This window comes from Entelurus aequoreus, linkage group LG11, assembly GCF_033978785.1.
Source record: "Entelurus aequoreus isolate RoL-2023_Sb linkage group LG11, RoL_Eaeq_v1.1, whole genome shotgun sequence".
Classification (NCBI taxonomy): domain Eukaryota; kingdom Metazoa; phylum Chordata; class Actinopteri; order Syngnathiformes; family Syngnathidae; genus Entelurus; species Entelurus aequoreus.
In genome coordinates this window covers 5,560,039-5,580,520 of record NC_084741.1, presented here as the reverse complement: position 1 = coordinate 5,580,520, position 20,482 = coordinate 5,560,039, and the positions used below count along the sequence as shown (strand labels likewise).

General features: G+C 42.6%; 2 protein-coding genes across 7 annotated transcripts in view; one reads left to right on the top strand and one right to left on the bottom strand.

Annotated features, from left to right (window-relative positions):
• The window catches only part of iglon5 (IgLON family member 5), a 354,636-nt gene that overhangs the window by 226,680 nt on the left and 107,474 nt on the right, over window positions 1–20,482 (top strand). The gene's annotated exons all lie outside the window — the stretch shown is intronic.
• Window positions 15,386–20,016, bottom strand: LOC133659674 (uncharacterized). The gene is made up of 2 exons (XM_062062256.1): window positions 18,157–20,016; window positions 15,386–16,186 (listed from the first exon to the last, which is right to left on the bottom strand). Exons 1-2 carry the CDS (start codon window positions 20,014–20,016, stop codon window positions 16,184–16,186), a joined length of 1,863 nt encoding a protein of 620 aa, XP_061918240.1. The 3' UTR covers window positions 15,386–16,183.

The window sequence follows — 20,482 nt, the reverse complement described above, 5'->3', positions numbered from 1 at the left end:
GGTTGCTGTGAAGACTTACTTGGTGGTTGCTGTGAAGACTTGGTGGTTGCTGTGAAGACTTGGTGGTTGCTGTGAAGACTTGGTGGTTGCTGTGAAGACTTACTTGCTGGTTGCTGTGAAGACTTGGTGGTTGCTGTGAAGACTTACTGGTTGCTGTGGAGACTTGCTGGTTGCTGTGAAGACTTGGTGGTTGCTGTGAAGACTTACTTGCTGGTTGCTGTGAAGACTTTGTGGTTGCTGTGAAGACTTGGTGGTTGCTGTGAAGACTTACTTGCTGGTTGCTGTGGAGAGTTGGTGGTTGCTGTGAAGACTTACTTGGTGGTTGCTGTGAAGACTTGGTGGTTGCTGTGAAGACTTACTTGGTGGTTGCTGTGAAGACTTACTTGCTGGTTGCTGTGAAGACTTGGTGGTTGCTGTGAAGACTTACTTGCTGGTTGCTGTGAAGACTTGGTGGTTGCTGTGAAGACTTGGTGGTTGCTGTGAAGACTTGGTGGTTGCTGTGAAGACTTGGTGGTTGCTGTGAAGACTTGGTGGTTGCTGTGAAGACTTACTTGGTGGTTGCTGTGAAGACTTGGTGGTTGCTGTGAAGACTTGGTGGTTGCTGTGAAGACTTGGTGGTTGCTGTGAAGACTTACTTGCTGGTTGCTGTGAAGACTTGGTGGTTGCTGTGAAGACTTACTGGTTGCTGTGGAGACTTGCTGGTTGCTGTGAAGACTTGGTGGTTGCTGTGAAGACTTACTTGCTGGTTGCTGTGAAGACTTTGTGGTTGCTGTGAAGACTTGGTGGTTGCTGTGAAGACTTACTTGCTGGTTGCTGTGGAGAGTTGGTGGTTGCTGTGAAGACTTACTTGGTGGTTGCTGTGAAGACTTGGTGGTTGCTGTGAAGACTTACTTGGTGGTTGCTGTGAAGACTTACTTGCTGGTTGCTGTGAAGACTTGGTGGTTGCTGTGAAGACTTACTTGCTGGTTGCTGTGAAGACTTGGTGGTTGCTGTGAAGACTTGGTGGTTGCTGTGGAGACTTACTTGCTGGTTGCTGTGAAGACTTACTTGGTGGTTGGTGTGAAGACTTACTTGGTGGTTGCTGTGAAGACTTACTTGGTGGTTGCTGTGAAGACTTACTTGGTGGTTGGTGTGAAGACTTACTTGGTGGTTGCTGTGAAGACTTACTTGGTGGTTGGTGTGAAGACTTACTTGGTGGTTGGTGTGAAGACTTACTTGGTGGTTGCTGTGGAGACTTACTTGGTGGTTGCTGTGAAGACTTACTTGGTGGTTGCTGTGAAGACTTACTTGGTGGTTGCTCTAAAGACTTACTTGGTGGTTGCTGTGGAGACTTACTTGCTGGTTGCTGTGAAGACTTACTTGCTGGTTGCTGTGAAGACTTGGTGGTTGCTGTGAAGACTTACTTGCTGGTTGCTGTGAAGACTTGCTTGGTGGTTGCTGTGAAGACTTACTTGCTGGTTGCTGTGAAGACTTACTTGCTGGTTGCTGTGGATATTTGGTGGTTGCTGTGAAGACTTACTTGGTGGTTGCTGTGAAGACTTGGTGGTTGCTGTGAAGACTTACTTGGTGGTTGCTGTGAAGACTTACTTGCTGGTTGCTGTGAAGACTTGGTGGTTGCTGTGAAGACTTGGTGGTTGCTGTGAAGACTTACTTGGTGGTTGCTGTGGAGACTTACTTGGTGGTTGCTGTGGAGACTTACTTGGTGGTTGCTGTTAAGACTTACTTGGTGGTTGCTGTTAAGACTTACTTGGTGGTTGCTGTGAAGACTTGGTGGTTGCTGTGGAGACTTACTTGGTGGTTGCTGTGAAGACTTACTTGCTGGTTGCTGTGAAGACTTACTTGGTGGTTGCTGTGGAGACTTACTTGCTGGTTGCTGTGGAGACTTACTTGGTGGTTGCTGTGAAGACTTACTTGGTGGTTGCTGTGAAGACTTACTTGGTGGTTGCTGTGGAGACTTACTTGGTGGTTGCCGTGGAGACTTACTTGGTGGTTGCTGTGAAGACTTACTTGGTGGTTGCTGTGAAGACTTGGTGGTTGCTGTGAAGACTTACTTGGTGGTTGCTGTGAAGACTTACTTGGTGGTTGCTGTGAAGACTTACTTGGTGGTTGCTGTGAAGACTTGGTGGTTTCTATGAAGACTTACTTGGTGGTTGCTGTGAAGACTTGGTGGTTGCTGTGAAGACTTACTTGGTGGTTGCTGTGAAGACTTACTTGGTGGTTGCTGTGAAGACTTACTTGGTGGTTGCTGTGAAGACTTACTTGGTGGTTGCTGTGGAGACTTACTTGGTGGTTGCTGTGAAGACTTGGTGGTTGCTGTGAAGACTTGGTGGTTGCTGTGAAGACTTACTTGGTGGTTGCTGTGAAGACTTGGTGGTTGCTGTGAAGACTTGGTGGTTGCTGTGAAGACTTGGTGGTTGCTGTGAAGACTTGGTGGTTGCTGTGAAGACTTACTTGCTGGTTGCTGTGAAGACTTGGTGGTTGCTGTGAAGACTTACTGGTTGCTGTGGAGACTTGCTGGTTGCTGTGAAGACTTGGTGGTTGCTGTGAAGACTTACTTGCTGGTTGCTGTGAAGACTTTGTGGTTGCTGTGAAGACTTGGTGGTTGCTGTGAAGACTTACTTGCTGGTTGCTGTGGAGAGTTGGTGGTTGCTGTGAAGACTTACTTGGTGGTTGCTGTGAAGACTTGGTGGTTGCTGTGAAGACTTACTTGGTGGTTGCTGTGAAGACTTACTTGCTGGTTGCTGTGAAGACTTGGTGGTTGCTGTGAAGACTTACTTGCTGGTTGCTGTGAAGACTTGGTGGTTGCTGTGAAGACTTGGTGGTTGCTGTGGAGACTTACTTGCTGGTTGCTGTGAAGACTTACTTGGTGGTTGGTGTGAAGACTTACTTGGTGGTTGCTGTGAAGACTTACTTGGTGGTTGCTGTGAAGACTTACTTGGTGGTTGGTGTGAAGACTTACTTGGTGGTTGCTGTGAAGACTTACTTGGTGGTTGGTGTGAAGACTTACTTGGTGGTTGGTGTGAAGACTTACTTGGTGGTTGCTGTGGAGACTTACTTGGTGGTTGCTGTGAAGACTTACTTGGTGGTTGCTGTGAAGACTTACTTGGTGGTTGCTCTAAAGACTTACTTGGTGGTTGCTGTGGAGACTTACTTGCTGGTTGCTGTGAAGACTTACTTGCTGGTTGCTGTGAAGACTTGGTGGTTGCTGTGAAGACTTACTTGCTGGTTGCTGTGAAGACTTGCTTGGTGGTTGCTGTGAAGACTTACTTGCTGGTTGCTGTGAAGACTTACTTGCTGGTTGCTGTGGATATTTGGTGGTTGCTGTGAAGACTTACTTGGTGGTTGCTGTGAAGACTTGGTGGTTGCTGTGAAGACTTACTTGGTGGTTGCTGTGAAGACTTACTTGCTGGTTGCTGTGAAGACTTGGTGGTTGCTGTGAAGACTTGGTGGTTGCTGTGAAGACTTACTTGGTGGTTGCTGTGGAGACTTACTTGGTGGTTGCTGTGGAGACTTACTTGGTGGTTGCTGTTAAGACTTACTTGGTGGTTGCTGTTAAGACTTACTTGGTGGTTGCTGTGAAGACTTGGTGGTTGCTGTGGAGACTTACTTGGTGGTTGCTGTGAAGACTTACTTGCTGGTTGCTGTGAAGACTTACTTGGTGGTTGCTGTGGAGACTTACTTGCTGGTTGCTGTGGAGACTTACTTGGTGGTTGCTGTGAAGACTTACTTGGTGGTTGCTGTGAAGACTTACTTGGTGGTTGCTGTGGAGACTTACTTGGTGGTTGCCGTGGAGACTTACTTGGTGGTTGCTGTGAAGACTTACTTGGTGGTTGCTGTGAAGACTTGGTGGTTGCTGTGAAGACTTACTTGGTGGTTGCTGTGAAGACTTACTTGGTGGTTGCTGTGAAGACTTACTTGGTGGTTGCTGTGAAGACTTGGTGGTTTCTATGAAGACTTACTTGGTGGTTGCTGTGAAGACTTGGTGGTTGCTGTGAAGACTTACTTGGTGGTTGCTGTGAAGACTTACTTGGTGGTTGCTGTGAAGACTTACTTGGTGGTTGCTGTGAAGACTTACTTGGTGGTTGCTGTGGAGACTTACTTGGTGGTTGCTGTGAAGACTTACTTGGTGGTTGCTGTGAAGACTTGGTGGTTGCTGTGAAGACTTACTTGGTGGTTGCTGTGAAGACTTACTTGGTGGTTGCTGTGAAGACTTGGTGGTTGCTTTGAAGACTTACTTGGTGGTTGCTGTGAAGACTTGGTGGTTGCTGTGAAGTTTGAAATGTGTTTGTCATTGTTGTTCAGTATGGTCTCACTATATGGCACATGATTATGACAGTGTTGGCGTTGTTTATACGGCCACTAAGTATACTCCGAGGGTATACCCCTGGAGCAAGATTAATGGTGATAGTACGCCATGTTTGATATGTCAAGTTATGATACTGCGCATGTGTCTGATTTCAAGTTGTCTAAAATGAAATAATATGTTTAGGGATTTCGGTAATTTATAGAAGAGACCGTTTTACTAACCATCTGGATTTTTTTTCGCTATTTATCATTATGCAGTTGACCATTATATACCTTGTCCAATAGCAAGTAAAAAGTCAAGGTCAATGCTGGTCAGTTTTTTAGGGCATTACGGCAAATGAGAGGGCGGTTGCCGCGGTTAAATTCGAGCCCTTCAGTAGGCGAAGTGCATGTAAATACCCTACTATTAGAAAAAAGTCAACCAAAGAAGTGCAATGATGCAACGAAACGATCCAGGCCGGTCCAGAAGCATCCTGATTGGCAACCAGGGTCAGGTGAAGTAGCCAGCGCTCAGACTATGTGGTAGCAAATGGAGGAAAACTGGATCTGGAAACAAAAATAAGAGCGCTCTACAAGAAATAAAATACAAGAAACTAACAATAATTGTCATGTGGGATCATGAAAAAATGTGCTTGGACATGACAAGAAATGATGTAGGAACATTCCGAGACCGTGGGTTTCAAACTGGAAACTGTCGGCATAATACAAACAACTGATGGGACATTTATTATCTCAGGGACTGCTGTCGGTTTCAACCCCAAGATGCAGAGACGGCAGGAAAACATGACTTTATTGTCAGAAAACCAATAGTGCAACTGGTAGGTGCACATGCAGGGAAAACAGGAATCAGGTAACAGGAAACAGGATAACAGGTTACAGGAAACAGGATACAGGAAACAATCATCGAGCCCTGACTGGAGGGCGAGGCAGGCATAAATAGCAGCCTGATTGGCAACTGCCAGCCGGTGTGCCAGGCTGCCAATCAGGGACAGGTGAGGGAAAGGGGCGCTCGGGGAGACATGCAGGAAATGGAACCAAAATAAGAGCGCTGACAGGAAATAAACACAAACAGAGGGAAACCCAAACATAACCAAACTGTCAGTCACAATTCTAGCTAAAAACCGCTTGGGTTAAAAAAATCTCTCAAAACCAATAGGATTCCTGCTTTGATGTGCAGCAGCCCACTTATTGTGTACGTTGTGACCTACTGAGGGTTGAAAGTGAACCACCTGGAGTCCAGGGGCCGTACTTATCAAGCTTCTTAGAATTACTCCTAAGAAGTCTGCTAAGAGTTGACTTAAGAGTAAATAAATTCTTCGCTGAAAGCTGCACTTAAAAGTTAGTTATCAAGCGTCTTACTCACACTTTCAGCGAAGTGTACGACTGAATCTTAAGTGTCACACTCAGAGCTGAATTACGACATTACTATGTGCCGTAAACGGAATTTTAGGTGACGTCATTTCCGTGTCCATAGAAATGACCAATCACGGAAGGGAATCCGTTGTCTAAGAATAAAGAAATATCTTGGAAATATTGAAGTGGACAATGGGAGTGTATATTTTGACAATAAACTACAAAATAATACAAAACAAACTAGTCCCCGCCGGCACTCACGCTACCGCTCACTGACGTCACTCACCTCACGGCCACACACATACGCTACTGTCATAACATTTTCTTTCCAATTCATTAATTAGGCAACTCATTTGAAACTGGTGTGGGTGGCTCTATATATACTAGCCCATTGCAGACACATGCAGAAATCAACAAGGAATCGAAAAGTATTAAATCTGTGACAAAAATAATATCCGCTCTGTCTAAACGATACCGTTTGATCAGCTGCTCGTCATCAAAAAAAAACAAAACATTGTTCCGTTCCCTGAACGTTGGCGCACGTCTCTCTCGCCTCAGTGCCATCCCCTGCTGGCAACTCCTAACCACTTAAGACACCTCTGAAGGTCTCTTAAATATCGTGGAGAGTAGGAGTGATTCTTAGACTTAAGAACGTTGATAAAAAGCTTTTATTCTTAAGTTTGAGAGTAGGACTAAATTTCGCAAATTCTCAGGACTTAAGTGTAAAATGGCACTCTAAGAAGCTTGATAAGTACGGCCCCAGAATCCTAGCAAACCAAAATGTGTACTTGTTCTGATATAATAAAAAGAAGAGAAACCGCATGTCTGTCACAATAACTGCTGACTGTCTTGCACTGGGCTGTCTTGTCCTCAAAGAGTTGTTTGCCACGTCGCTACTTCAAGGTTCTCTTTAGCAGAGCCGTGACAACGGCGGTCTACAAATCTATCAAATTAAAAGCACAGGGGGTGTATTTAGGAGCGTCTACAGGGGCTTGTATGTTTCTCCTGCTGAAAAACCAAGTAATAGTTTAACTACTGTATTGATCCTGGGAGTGCTAAGGCGTTTATAGGCGTCCATCCAGATGAAAAAGGACGGGGGGTGGTAAAGACAGCGGAATGGCTCGGGTCGGTGCTCTTTTTTCTGCCCGCACTTGATTCAACGTCAAAGATCTGCCGCTGCTCATTCAGCTTGGACAAGCACTGCATTGAAGCTGTAAGTCTCTATTGATTGCTGTGTGAAGAGGGATTAGCGGCATGGAGCAGGGGAGAAGTCCCGGGGAGGAATGAGGAAGGTAGGGAGCAGTGGACCAGTGGAGGAAGCGAGGGAGGAAGGCTAGGAGACAAAAGGAAGTGGATGTGAGGGAGCAGGAAAAGGATGGATTGTGGCAGGAGATGGAGGATGCAAGGAAGGGAACAAGGTAGTAGTGGTACGAGAAAAGAAGAGTTACTGAAAAATGCCAATATTGTGGTACCGGTACCAAAATGTATTTCAATACTTTTCTAAGTAAAGGGGACCACAACAAAATGTCAGTATTGTCTTTATTTGAACAAAAAATCTTAGGGTAGATGTGGAGTTTGCATGAAATACTATTCAGAACCTCATCATGGGAATGACTTATGTGTGCACTGGGGTTGTACACATGCCAATATGTTTGTACCAAAATGTATTTTGATACTTGTCGATGCTTTTCTAAATAAAGAAACAAAAAATCTTATTGTACATGAAACATATGTTTATTATTGTAATTTAGTCCTTAAATAAAATAGTGAACATACTAGACAACTTGTCTTTTAGTAGTAAGTAAACAAACAAAGACTCCTAATTAGTCGTATGTAGTAACATATTGTGTCATTTATACACCTATTATTTTGTGCACATTATGAGGGACAAACTGCAAAAATTGATTTTTAATCTACGTGTTCATTTACTGTCTGCTTATTTTCTGTTTAAACATGTTCTATCTACACTTCTGTTAAAATGTAATAATCACTTATTCCTCTCTTCTTTGATAATTGACATTAGTTTTGGATGACACCACACATTTAGGTATGGATCCGATACCAAGTAGTTGCAGGATCATACATTGGTCATATTCAAAGTAGAGATGTCCAATAATATCGGCCTGCCGATATTTACGGCCGATATATGCGTTAAAATGTAATATCGGAAATTATCGGTATCGGTTTTTTATTATCGGTATCGTTTTTTGTTTTTTTTTGTTTTTGTTTTTTTTGTTTTTTTTTTAATTAAATCAACATAAAAAACACAATATACACTTACAATTAGTGCACCAACCCAAAAAACCTCCCTCCCCCATTTACACTCATTCACACAAAAGGGTTGTTTCTTTCTGTTATTAATATTCTGCTTCCTACATTATATATCAATATATATCAATACAGTCTGCAAGGGATACAGTCCGTAAGCACACATGATTGTGCGTGCTGCTGCTCCACTAATAGTACTAACCTTTAACAGTTAATTTGACTAATTTTCATTCATTACTAGTTTCTATGTAACTGTTTTTATACTGTTGTACTTTGTTTTTTATTCAAGAAAATGTTTTTAATTTATTTATCTTATTTTACTAATTTTTTTTTAAAAAGGACCTTATCTTCACCTTACCTGGTTGTCCAAATTAGGCATAATAATGTGTTAATTCCACGACTGCATATATCGGTTGATATCGGTATCGGTTGATATCGGTATCGGTAATTAAAGAGTTGGACAATATCGGAATATCGGATATCGGCAAAAAGCCATTATCGGACATCCCTAATTCAAAGTCCTCATGTGTCCAGGGACATATTTACTGACTTTATAAACATAATATGAATTTCAAAACAGGACAATTGATTTTGTGGTGATAAAAAATATCGATGTAATCATAGTAGTATTGACTAGATACGCTCTTGTACTTGGTATCATTACAGTGGATGTCAGGTGTAGATCCACCCATGGCGTTTGTTTACATTGTGACGCCGGTGAGCTATTGTATCCTCCTACGGTGTGTAGTGAAGCATGTTTAGCTATTCCTCATCCTCCAGTGATAATGGTACATGTAAAAAACTTAATTTTTTTGTCGGATTAGTGATTTAAAAGTCTCTAAACACCAACGCACGGAGAGGGGGGGGGGGTTGATGTGTGGGGGGATTTGGTGGTAGCGGGGGTGTATAATGTAGACCGGAAGAGTTAGGGCTGCATGGGATTCTGGGTAATGGTTGTGTTGTGTTTATGTGTTATGTTCTTTTTTGGTGTGGGTTCACAGTGTGGCGCATATTTGTAACGTAACAATGTTAAAGTTGTTTGATACGGCTACCGTCAGTGTAAGCTGTGTGGCTGATGAGTAAGTATGCTTTGCTGTCTCCTGTGTGTGCAAGTAATAACAACATGCAACATGTGGCTGGACTGGCACGCTGTATGTAAATGCTATAGAGGACAATTACTGCAGTGCATTTAGGGCACGCCCTTTATTTAGTAATTAGAGTGTAAATAGGATTATTTTTTCCCTGGGGGTAATCTATGAGAGACACTGAGATCCATAAGTCTCCTGGGGAAATCGGGGGGGTCGGCATGTATGTAGCTGAGCCGCATCAGAGTGGTCAAGGAGCCGCATGTGGCTCCGGAGCCGCGGGTTGCCGACCCCTGGCCTAGGTAAGCACAACCATAATTATGCCGTACATTAGGTGCACCGGGTTATACGGCGCACTGTCGAGTTTTGAGAAAATGAAAGGATTTTAAAGTGCGCCTTATAGTCCGAAAAATACGGTATTTAATCTTACCCCTTTTTCCTTTGTGTAACGCAGGTGTCAAATTCATACCTTTTTTAATTTGACTGGTATGCTCTTGCCTGTTATTTACTCTTTGAGCGCTGTGCGGGCTTCCTGGTCACGTGACCGCCGCGGTCCAATTGGCTGGGCTTATAAGCCGGTGGCAGGAAGTGGCCAGCAGACAGACAGATTGTATGCTCGAGGTCGGGTTTTATTCTTGTTTTCACCTGAAAACATTGTGCTGACTGAGTATAAACTAAAATGCCTACTTTGTAACTTTATAGAGCCGACTACCAGCACCGGAGTTTTTACTCATTAAACTGTGTGTGACTGTAGAAGAGTTGGTGAGTCCATATTTATGAACGTAGCACCTATAGCATTTATCTTTCTTCGATTGTTTTCATTGCAACAGTCTTTGTAGCATATCCTCAATCATCCATATACAAGGTTTATGATTTAAACCTTTGATAACTATTTGTGTATTGAATGTACTTTTAAATGTGTTTTGATAGTAAGCACGTTTAGTGCACTGACTGCTTTGTATAGGTCGGGGGTCGGCAACCCGCGGCTCTTTAGCGCCGCCCTAGTGGCTCTCTGGAGATTTTTCAAAAATGTATGAAGAATGGAAAAAGATGAGGGGAAAAAAATAAATTTTTTGTTTTAGTATGGTTTGTGTAGGAGGACAAACATGACACAAACCTCCGTAATTGTTATAAATCACACTGTTTATATTAAATATGCTTCACTGATTCAAGTATTTGGCGAGCGCCGTTTTGTCCTACTTATTTTGGCGGTCCTTGAACTCACCGTATAGTCTGTTTACATGCACAACTTTCTCCGACTTTCTAGGACGTGTTTTATGCCACTTCTTTTTCTATCTCATTTTGTCCACCACACTTTTAACGTTGTACATGAGTGCACAAAGGTGAGTTTTGTTGATGTTATTGACTTGTGTGAAGTGCTAATCAGACATATTTGGTCACTGCATGACTGCAAGCTAATCGATGCTAACATGCTATTTAGGCTAGCTATATGTACATATTGCATCATTATGCCTCATTTGTAGCTATATTTAAGCTAATTTAGTTTCCTTTAAGTCCTCTTAATTAAATTTATATCTCATGACACATGTAATATGGCTTTTAATTTTTTGCGGCTCCAGACAGATTTGTTTTTGTTTTTTTTGGTCCAATATGGCTCTTTCAACATTTTGGGTTGCCGACCCCTGGTATAGGTCATATTTATGCTGCTAATAGTTATTTTGGCATTTTATTGCATATTGTGATTCTGACATGTATTGATTTATATTGTACAATATTGAGGAAATAATTACAACATATTCTGGATACTTTATAATACAATTAGTGTTATTTAAAGAAGATATTTTGTGTACACATGGATTTATAAGAATGTTCCTGGCTCTTACACAGGCCAGGCTTCTTTTTTTTTTGATGGCGAGCTAAAGAAAGAAGAATCTAGTCCAAGGACTGGTTTTGGAAGATTCCAGCCAGGAACCCCACCACCTGTTCTTTCTGGGCGGGTAGGAGGCTCTCGAGCCGACCCTTTACATTTTTTTCCCCATTTTTAACCTGCAGTACATGGACTGTACTGCCATCTTTTTTTTCCCAAGAACTCTAAGTCTGAACTGAGATTTATTCAGATCCAGAGACATTAATTAATGAAATTTGAATTGTGTATATATGTATATAGTCACTGTTGTTTTTCCAGATTACTTTCCTGTTGAATGGCCATTCAACTCATTGTGTGTATATATCTGCTGTCCCTCACAAATTGTTTATTACACGGTGTTAACCGACCTGCAATTTGAGCTTTGCTGTCTCTCTCCAAGTCGAAACCCTAGTCTTTTGTTCCTAGCCCATAAAACCCCATATTTATTGCATTGATTGTAGCACGGATTGGTTACATTTGCATAGCAGTTGCTAAAACTTTTGTTCACTTACTCTTCTTAATTTATTAACGATATACTCCATAAGTAATCACAATATAATTAAATAATAATTGGTAAGTTATATTTCATATGGTGAGATGCAGTAAATAAGATGATCTAGAAAATGAATGATGGATGAAATACATTTTAAGTGCGCCTTATAGTCCGATAAATACGGTATTTTCAAAATATCCCCGGTATACACTACCGTTCAAAAGTTTGGGGTCACATTGAAATGTCCTTATTTTTTAAGGAAAAGCACTGTACTTTTCAATGAAGATAACTTTAAACTAGTCTTAACTTTAAAGAAATACACTCTATACATTGCTAATGTGGTAAATGACTATTCTAGCTGCAAATGTCTGGTTTTTGGTGCAATATCTACATAGGTGTATAGAGGCCCATTTCCAGCAACTATCACTCCAGTGTTCTAATGGTACAATGTGTTTGCTCATTAGCTCAGAAGGCTAATTGATGATTAGAAAACCCTTGTGCAATCATGTTCACACATCTGAAAACAGTTTAGCTCGTTACAGAAGCTACAAAACTGACCTTCCTTTGAGCAGATTGAGTTTCTGGAACATCACATTTGTGGGGTCAATTAAACGCTCAAAATGGCCAGAAAAAGAGAACTTTCATCTGAAACTCGACAGTCTATTCTTGTTCTTAGAAATGAAGGCTATTCCACAAAATTGTTTGGGTGACCCCAAACTTTTGAACGGTAGTGTAAGTAGTATTTTTCATTTATTTTTTTCTCAATTCCCCCCCCCATTGTTTACCTGTATCTCACCTTTTTTGTATGGGGGGCAGGAAGTTGGCAGACCCCCTCAGCGATCCTGTTCTGTCTCCCTGTTATGTTTGACTGATCTTGAATGGGATTGTGCTGAAATTTTAAATTTTCCCTGGGGATTAGTAAAGTATTTCTGATTGTGATTCTGATACCGCCCGGATACAGCAACATGTGAAAGAAGGGAAGGATTGAGTGACTCGGGGCGGACGGAAGGAAGGTTTATGTTGAAGGAAGGAGCAAGAAAGTGATGGATTGAGCAAGAGAAGGAGGGATGGAGTGCAGAATGAGAGTGATGAGCAGAGGATCTACTGGTGTATGCAGACAGTGTCCTATAATAAAAGTCAGATGTCACATCCTTGGTCAGAGTCATCCAGACCCCTCAGGAGGTATTTTCATCATTTAGGTGCACCTCTCAGATGAAAGCGTATGAGCTGTCATACCTTTTGAATACGGAGGCTTTGGCCGTGACCAGAGGTGGGTAGAAACGCGCTACATATACTCCGTTACATCTACTTGAGTAACTTTTGGGATGAATTGTACTTCTAAAAGTAGTTTTAATACAACATACTTTTACTTTTACTTGAGTATATTTATAGAGAAGAAACGCTACTCTTACTCCGCTCCATTTATCTACATTCAGCTCGCTACTCGCTACTGATTTTTATCCATCTGTTAATGCACGCTTTGTTTGTTTTGCTTTGTCAGACAGACCTTCAAAGTAGGATCTATGCACGCCTGCGTTTCACCAATCAAATACAGTCACTGGTGACGTTTGACTCTGTTTGACCAATCAAATGCAGTCACTGGTGACGTTTGACTCCGTTTCACCAATCAAATGCAGTCGCTGGTGACGTTTGGCTCCGTTTCACCAATCAAACAGAGCCAGGCGGTCACATGATTAACTGCACATAAAGTTTCAGCGCCAAACAACAACAACAATGGCAGAGACAACAACGAACGCAAACACCCCTGGCCTCACATAAAATCGATGTTGACGCTTCAGACAACCAAAAAAACAGTTATGTAATGCGTTGTCATATGTGTCTCCCAAAACGAGTGGACATTTCAGCTTACATGAACTCAACGTCAAATTTGAGGAAGCACATCGCGGTGAGTAACGTAAGTAGATATTTTGGCTGTCACAGTAGGCTGATGTTAACTTCCTTGCTATGAATCACTATCAAATGTACATCGTGTGGGGACATTTATTAACGCACTGCAGCCTCATAGACAGACAGACACACACACTCACACACACACACACACACACACGCATGCATAGAAACACCAATCAGAAGTGCACAGTGTGTTCCCAGGTGCAGCCCACACCTATCTGTTTATGGTTTGCGTAAAGGCTAACTTGTTATTTTCCTTTGTAATCTCTGCCTACTGAGCCTATGGTGCTGTTGAGTTATTGTGGCTCAATTTGCCTTCATTTTTTTTATGTTAAAGGCCTACTGAAAGCCACTACTACTGACCATGCAGTCTGATAGTTTATATATCAATGATGAAATCTTAACATTGCAACACATGCCAATACGGCCGGGTTAACTTATAAAGTGCAATTTAAAATTTCCCGCTAAACTTCCGGTTGGAAACGTCTTTGGATGATGCGTATGCGCGTGACGTCACGACGGTTATGGAAGTATTCGTACCCATTGAATCCAATACAAAAAACTCTGTTTTCATCTCAAAATTCCACAGTATTCTGGACATCTGTGTTGGTGAATCTTTTGCAATTTGTTTAATGAACAATGGAGATTGCAAAGAAGAAAGTTGTAGGTGGGATCGGTGTATTAGCGGCTGGCTGTAGCAACACAACAAGGACTACTTACTTGGATAGCAGACGCGCTAGCCGATGCTAGCCGCCAACGCATCTGTGATCGGGTGAAGTCCTTCGTCGCGCCGTCGATCGCTGGAACGCAGGTGAGCACGGGTGTTGATGAGCAGATGAGGGCTGGCTGGCGTAGGTGGAGCGCTAATGTTTTTAGGTCCGGTTGCTAAGTTAGCTTCGGCGTCGTTAGCAACAGTATTGTTAAGCTTTGCCAGGCTGAGAATTATTAACCGTGTAGTTACATGTCCATGGTTTAATAGTATTGTTGATCTTCTGTCTATCCTTCCAGTCAGGGGTTTATTTATTTTGTTTCTATCTTCATTTGAGCCAGATGCTATCACGTTAGCTCCGTAGCTAAAGAGCTTCGCCGATGTATTGTCGTGGAGATAAAAGTCACTGTGAATGTCCATTTCGCGTTCTCAACTCTCATTTTCAAGAGGCTATAGTATCCGAGGTGGTTTAAAATACAAATCCGTAATCCACAATAGAAAAAGGAGAGAGTGTGGAATCCAATGAGCCCTTGTACCTAAGTTACGGTCAGAGTGAAAAAAGATACGTCCTGCACTGCCTCTCTAGTTCTTCACTGTAACGTTCCTCATCCACAAATCTTTCATCCTCGCTCAAATTAATGAGGTAATCGTCGCTTTCTCGGTCCGAATATCTCTCGCTCCATTGTAAACAACGGGTAATTGTGAGGAATCCTACCTCCTGTGACGTCACGCTACTTCCGGTATAGGCAAGGCTTTTTTTTATCAGCGACCAAAAGTTGCGAACTTTATCGTCGATGTTCTCTACTAAATCCTTTCAGCAAAAATATGGCAATATCGCGAAATGATCAAGTATGACACACAGAATGGATCTGCTATCCCCGTTTGAATGAAAAAATGTCATTTCTGTAGGCTTTTAATGTATTATTATTTAATATATATTATTGTTTTAGTTGCTTAAGAGATATTCCTGGCTCTGAATTTGTTCATTGGTATTTTTATGTTTTTCTGCATTTCTTGCCGTCATCATTGAACGAACAGGTTACTAATCAGTTACTCAGTACTTGAGTAGTTTTTTCACAACATTTTACTTTTACTCAAGTAAATATTTGGGTGACTACTCCTTACTTTTACTTGAGTTAGCATGTTTTACTTGAGTAATAAATCTCTAAAGTATGTGGGCTCTGTACCGAGGATGTCGTTGTGGCTTGTACAGCCCTTTGAGACACTTGTGATTTAGGGCTATATAAATAAACATTGATTGATTGATTGATTGAAAGTAACCGTACTCTTACTTGAGTACAATTTCTGGCTATTTTACCCACCTCTGGCCGTGACGAGCATCCTGCTGTTGATATAGACTTAGTAGACACAACGTATATTAAGTATATTGAGTTTTATTCAGACACTGAGGCAGCCAACATGTCAACATAGTTCCCTCCATCTTGTGCCATATCCCAGCAGCCCCCACTGCCCCGCCTCCAGCATGAATAGCCGTAAAGGGGAACATAAAACTGTCGTAAAGTGTTCATTGGAGAACAACACACGTTAACAATCTCCCTCTTCTTTCTTTAAAATAAGAAAAACAAAAGCCAAGTGCAACAAGGGAAAAGGCAATTGAAAAACATTCAAGAAAAATAACAAAATACAATCAGCATTCTCGCCTGTGTTTTTTTTTTTTTTTTTTTTTTTAAACAACAATTAGGGTGAATTCCAATTAGGGTGGATTCCACAGTCCTTCACATAGTGCTTTCAAGAGCACTAGGGATGATGCCCCCTTTTTCGTCAGACAGTCAGCTAGTTGGGCTTTTGTCACTGACCAGAGCACCTTTTTGATTGTTTTACTCTGAATGAGCTCCTTGATCCCGCTTATATCCAACCGAAGTCTCTTCTCTGTGACCTGTTTAGTGGACTTAAGGGCATCATAAAGAGAGTGATTGTCAGTCACACAGACCAACGTGGGAGCATTTAATTTGGTGGTCCCAGTAGTGAGCTCCGAAAAAAGAGTAGAAAGGAAAATAGCATTGTCTATTCCATCCGACATAGCGAGTGTCTCTCCCGCAAGGGTGCTCCGCACCACACGCCTGATCCTCTTAGATTGCCAACAGAGAGGAGAAAACTTCCCGTTTTCCCCCATGAGAGTGATCAATGTCCCTCCTTGAGTACCTCCATCAGGCAAGTTTCCCAGCGAGGCATCACTGAAAACAGTCAAGTTCAAAGCATCACTATTACCCAAATGTTGAAATTTCAGAGTAACCTTTCCTGCTTTAAGTTTACGAATCACCTTATTTGCATCATGAATGGACTGCACAGTAGCATTTTTCAGAATAGATGCCAAAATACAAGCGTCAAACATAACATCAGGTCTAGTTTGTTTTGCAACCCAAAGAATTTGTCCTATTTTTGATCTCAGCTGCTCTCTTTCCGTTTCACTAAGAGCTGAATCTCTCTGTATAGCACGTGCTGGCTGCATGTTTATGGGTTGCATGTTGTCAATATAGTCCTGCTGATTCATCTCAATTACACCATTTACAGTGGCAATGTCCATTCCTACATAGCAGAAATTATCATGTTCCTCACGTCCCACACGGAACGCACACTTCAGTCGAGGAATCACATCAGTTACAAAGTTTTGTGAACCTGCCCAGAGAAAATCATCCACATGACATGCAAGTACCCCTTTAACTTTGCATTGTTCATCCAACCAATAAAAGACTGCAGGATCCACTTGTGACACTTTACCACTTGTGCTCAGCATTATTTCTTTCACTCTATTATACCAATAAAGTGATGCATCAGCAAGACCATATACACATTTCTTAAGTTTCCATAGCACCCCTTTACTGTTTGCTTCTGGGGGGGGTTGAACATGAATGTCCCTTGATAACTCCATGCCTTGCAAAAAGGCAGATTTAATGTCCATAGAATGGACCTTCCACTGATTTTGGCTAATCACTGCTAGCAATAACCTCAGGGATTCAGAAGCACAGGTTGGTGAATCTTTTTGCAACTGTTGGATATTGAACTCTTCAAAACCCCTGGCTACAAGTCTAGCTTTAGGCACAATACCGTTCTCAGTTTCTTTTAGACTACAGACCCAACGGGTGGAAACACATCTTTGGCCTGTATCTTCAACTTCTTCAAAAACATTATTATTGTTCCAGTTTTCAATCTCTATTTGTTTAGCTTCATCAAATGATATGTCTTTTGTTATAAGTACATCAGCATCCATGACTTCTGAATCGGACTCAATGCTGAGACTATTCACACGTGACAGATCAACAGCTTCTTTTTGACCATGACTCCCATCATTTTCAATAAATTGCAGGTTATACCAATTTTTATACCCTCCTGTGGCTTTGCCTGCTCTACCTAGGACTTTTGCTTTACATAGAACACTTTCATCACTTTTCATAAAGGTTACAGTATGTCCCGCTTTTACCTTGACACTGGACACAGGAATAACAGGGTTATCATTATAGACATTGTGCTCCATTTGAGTTTGAATTACATCATTATGAGTCACTAACGAATGAGCTCCCTCTCCTGCATTGGACTCTCTGTCACTTTCCTGTTCGTTATCAGCATCTGTGTTTTGTGTACTGAATGAGCCACCTGTGGCTCTGTTCACTACATCTGTGTTTTCACTGTCTGCTGCTTGATTCTGTACAATTATCTCACTGTTTGTGTCATCGAGAACCTCACTTTGAGCAGTTGTGTGTAACTTATTAAGCCTCAAGTGATGTACTCTAACAAGGATACCACCATGTCTTACAAATACAACAGCCCCATCCTGACCAATAACTACCCCTGGTCCCTTCCACTCTGTACTGTCAGCTCGTTTGTAATAGACCTTGTCTCCTGTCTCATATTTTTCATCTGTGGATCTGAGCTGCTTACGTAACGCTCTCCTTATTCTCTCTGAACATTCAGCTTCAGTGAAAGCCTTCCTAGAAGCATGCAACACTGATATGTGTTGTCCTACCCTTGCACTAACAGTAGTGCCTTCGAGTGCAGGTAGTTTATCAATTAATACAGAGGGAAGGTTAGGGTTTTGACCAAATACCAGTTGATGTGGGCTATAACCATGAACACTGTGCATACAGTTCTTAGCCATAAGAGCCCAGTCTAGGGCAGTGTGCCAGTCACATCCATTTTCCCGTTTCACCTTCAGTAGGATGTCGGTGAGAGTCTGATTGTGTCTCTCCAACAGCCCGTTGCTCCAGGGACTGTATCCTGCTGTTGTCCTCGTCTCGATGTTGAAGTTTTCGGCCATGTCACGAAACTCTTCATTATTGAACTCTCCACCGTTGTCGCTGTACAAAATACGAGGAGGGCCGTGAACACTTATCCATGTGTGGATGAGGGCGTTGACCATTTCAGAGGCCTTCTTTGTCTTCACAATGCTTCCTGCACTGAACCGGGTGAATTGGTCGATCACATGTAGATACCACACTCCTGGCTCCAACTCATGCAGGTCCACCGCCACCGTCTCATTATATTCGGTAGCTAGAGGCAGACCAACAGCTGGCCTCGGCTTCGCTTTGCTGTATCTCTGACATATGTCACAATCATGCACTATTTGTTGCAAAATAGTGAGGCAGTCCTTGTCTTTATTACCCGAGCTTTGAATTAGCCTCTGCAGCCTGTCTGCAGATGCGTGGCCAAACTGTTTGTGTAGCTTGAGAAGGATTTTGCGCTTTTCGGCTGAAGACATGTTTTCTGTCACTGTCAGGACTTCATCTTCAGCTGTCGCTGCAAGTATCACGTCATCTTTCATTTGCTGTGTTGTGCTGTTTTTGTCTCTTATGTCCACACAGTAGTGTCCTGAGCTGGTGAACTCAAGAGGAATCTGCTGTTTAAACATCACTGCTCTGTCATTCTCCATATCTAAAACAGTTCCTGCCTTCTTCAGTGAGGACTTACTCAGCAGCAGTGGAATGTCAGCGTTGACCACTTCTGTCTCAATGTGACATTTTGTTTGTCCTATTTTGGCAGGTAGTTTCACTTTTCTGGTGGAATATACTAAGTTGCCATCTCCAAAACGAAATGGTCTTGAACTGGTGTTTTCTGTCCTCATCATTTTGTCTGTCTGCTCTTGACTGAGACAACTAACATAACTGTCAAGCCATTTCTCCCCACATACTGTACGAGTGCATGCCGTGTCTATGATGGCTGATCCCAGGGATTCAGTTATGAAAATCTCAGCGTCAGACATAGGGTCATTTGTCAACAACGTTATGTTAACTTCTTCTACATTTTCGTCTTCTGTTAGTCTTACTTGTTCGTTCTTCTTGTAAGGACAGTCCTTGGCCCAATGAAATGTGCTTTGACAAACGGCACATCTTGAACGCTTACCGAACTTATCCAATGGGTTGGTGCCCGGCAACGGTGTCCTTTCACTCTTCTGTTGAAACGTGTTCCGTCTTCCCTGTCCTTGTCGTTGTCGTTGTTCAGTGAAGAAAGCTGCATCTTGGTTTAGTTGAATCCCGTGCGACAAACCTGGCGCCGTTTTCGCTCCAAAAATCCGCTTGAGTGCCGACTTCATGGACGCAAACTTTAGGTCGGGGCACGCCGTTAGTGCAAGTTGTCTGTTTTTCTCATCGAGGCAGGCCGTGTCCAACAACTTGAAGGCTAACACAGCATCTGGAAGCGCCATGTCGTATTTTTTAATTCGGTTGTATCGCTGCTCAAAGTCAATTATGTAGTCTGCCATTGAAACGGAACTGTCTTTCATTAAACGATCAAACTGGTAATACGCTTCGTACGCGCGGTCCTTTTCTTCTTGCTGAAACACACCGTCCAGTTTTGCTAGTAATGTCGCCATACCAGTGTCTTTGTCCAAGTCGTCTGCTGGTATCTCCATAGCGATATCCTTGGCTCGTCCTTCCAGACCCAAAGCCACAGCAAGCGCCTGCTTCTTCTTGTCGAGTTCGGTAACTCGTGCCCATATGTTAACTTCATTTTTCCAACATTCATACGGCCTGGTTTCGTCAAACTTCGGCGGTACTCTGTAGTTCGCAGCCATCTTCAAACCATCCTCTGCTACCAATGTTGATATAGACTTAGTAGACACAACGTATATTAAGTATATTGAGTTTTATTCAGACACTGAGGCAGCCAACATGTCAACATAGTTCCCTCCATCTTGTGCCATATCCCAGCAGCCCCCACTGCCCCGCCTCCAGCATGAATAGCCGTAAAGGGGAACATAAAACTGTCGTAAAGTGTTCATTGGAGAACAACACACGTTAACACCTGCGACAACGTCTTCCTCACCACGCCTCCTCGTGTTGTAAACAAACATTTGTGGCCCGGGTGGGCAGAGAAGATTCCGGCCGGATGTCTCTAGGATTACCCGTCAGGCGGACCGAAGCTGACATCCGTCCGGCGGGTGGAGATTGCAGGGATTATCAGGTGGGAAGGATGAGGTGGACACGACCACGTCTGTGCCAGGTTAATGGGATGAGAGGAGGAAGGAAGGGAATATCTGT

What these genes read in the sequence shown, in the direction of transcription:
- LOC133659674 (XM_062062256.1), bottom strand. Translation starts at nt 20,016, where the DNA reads ATGGCTGCGAACTACAGAGTACCGCCGAAGTTTGACGAAACCAGGCCG.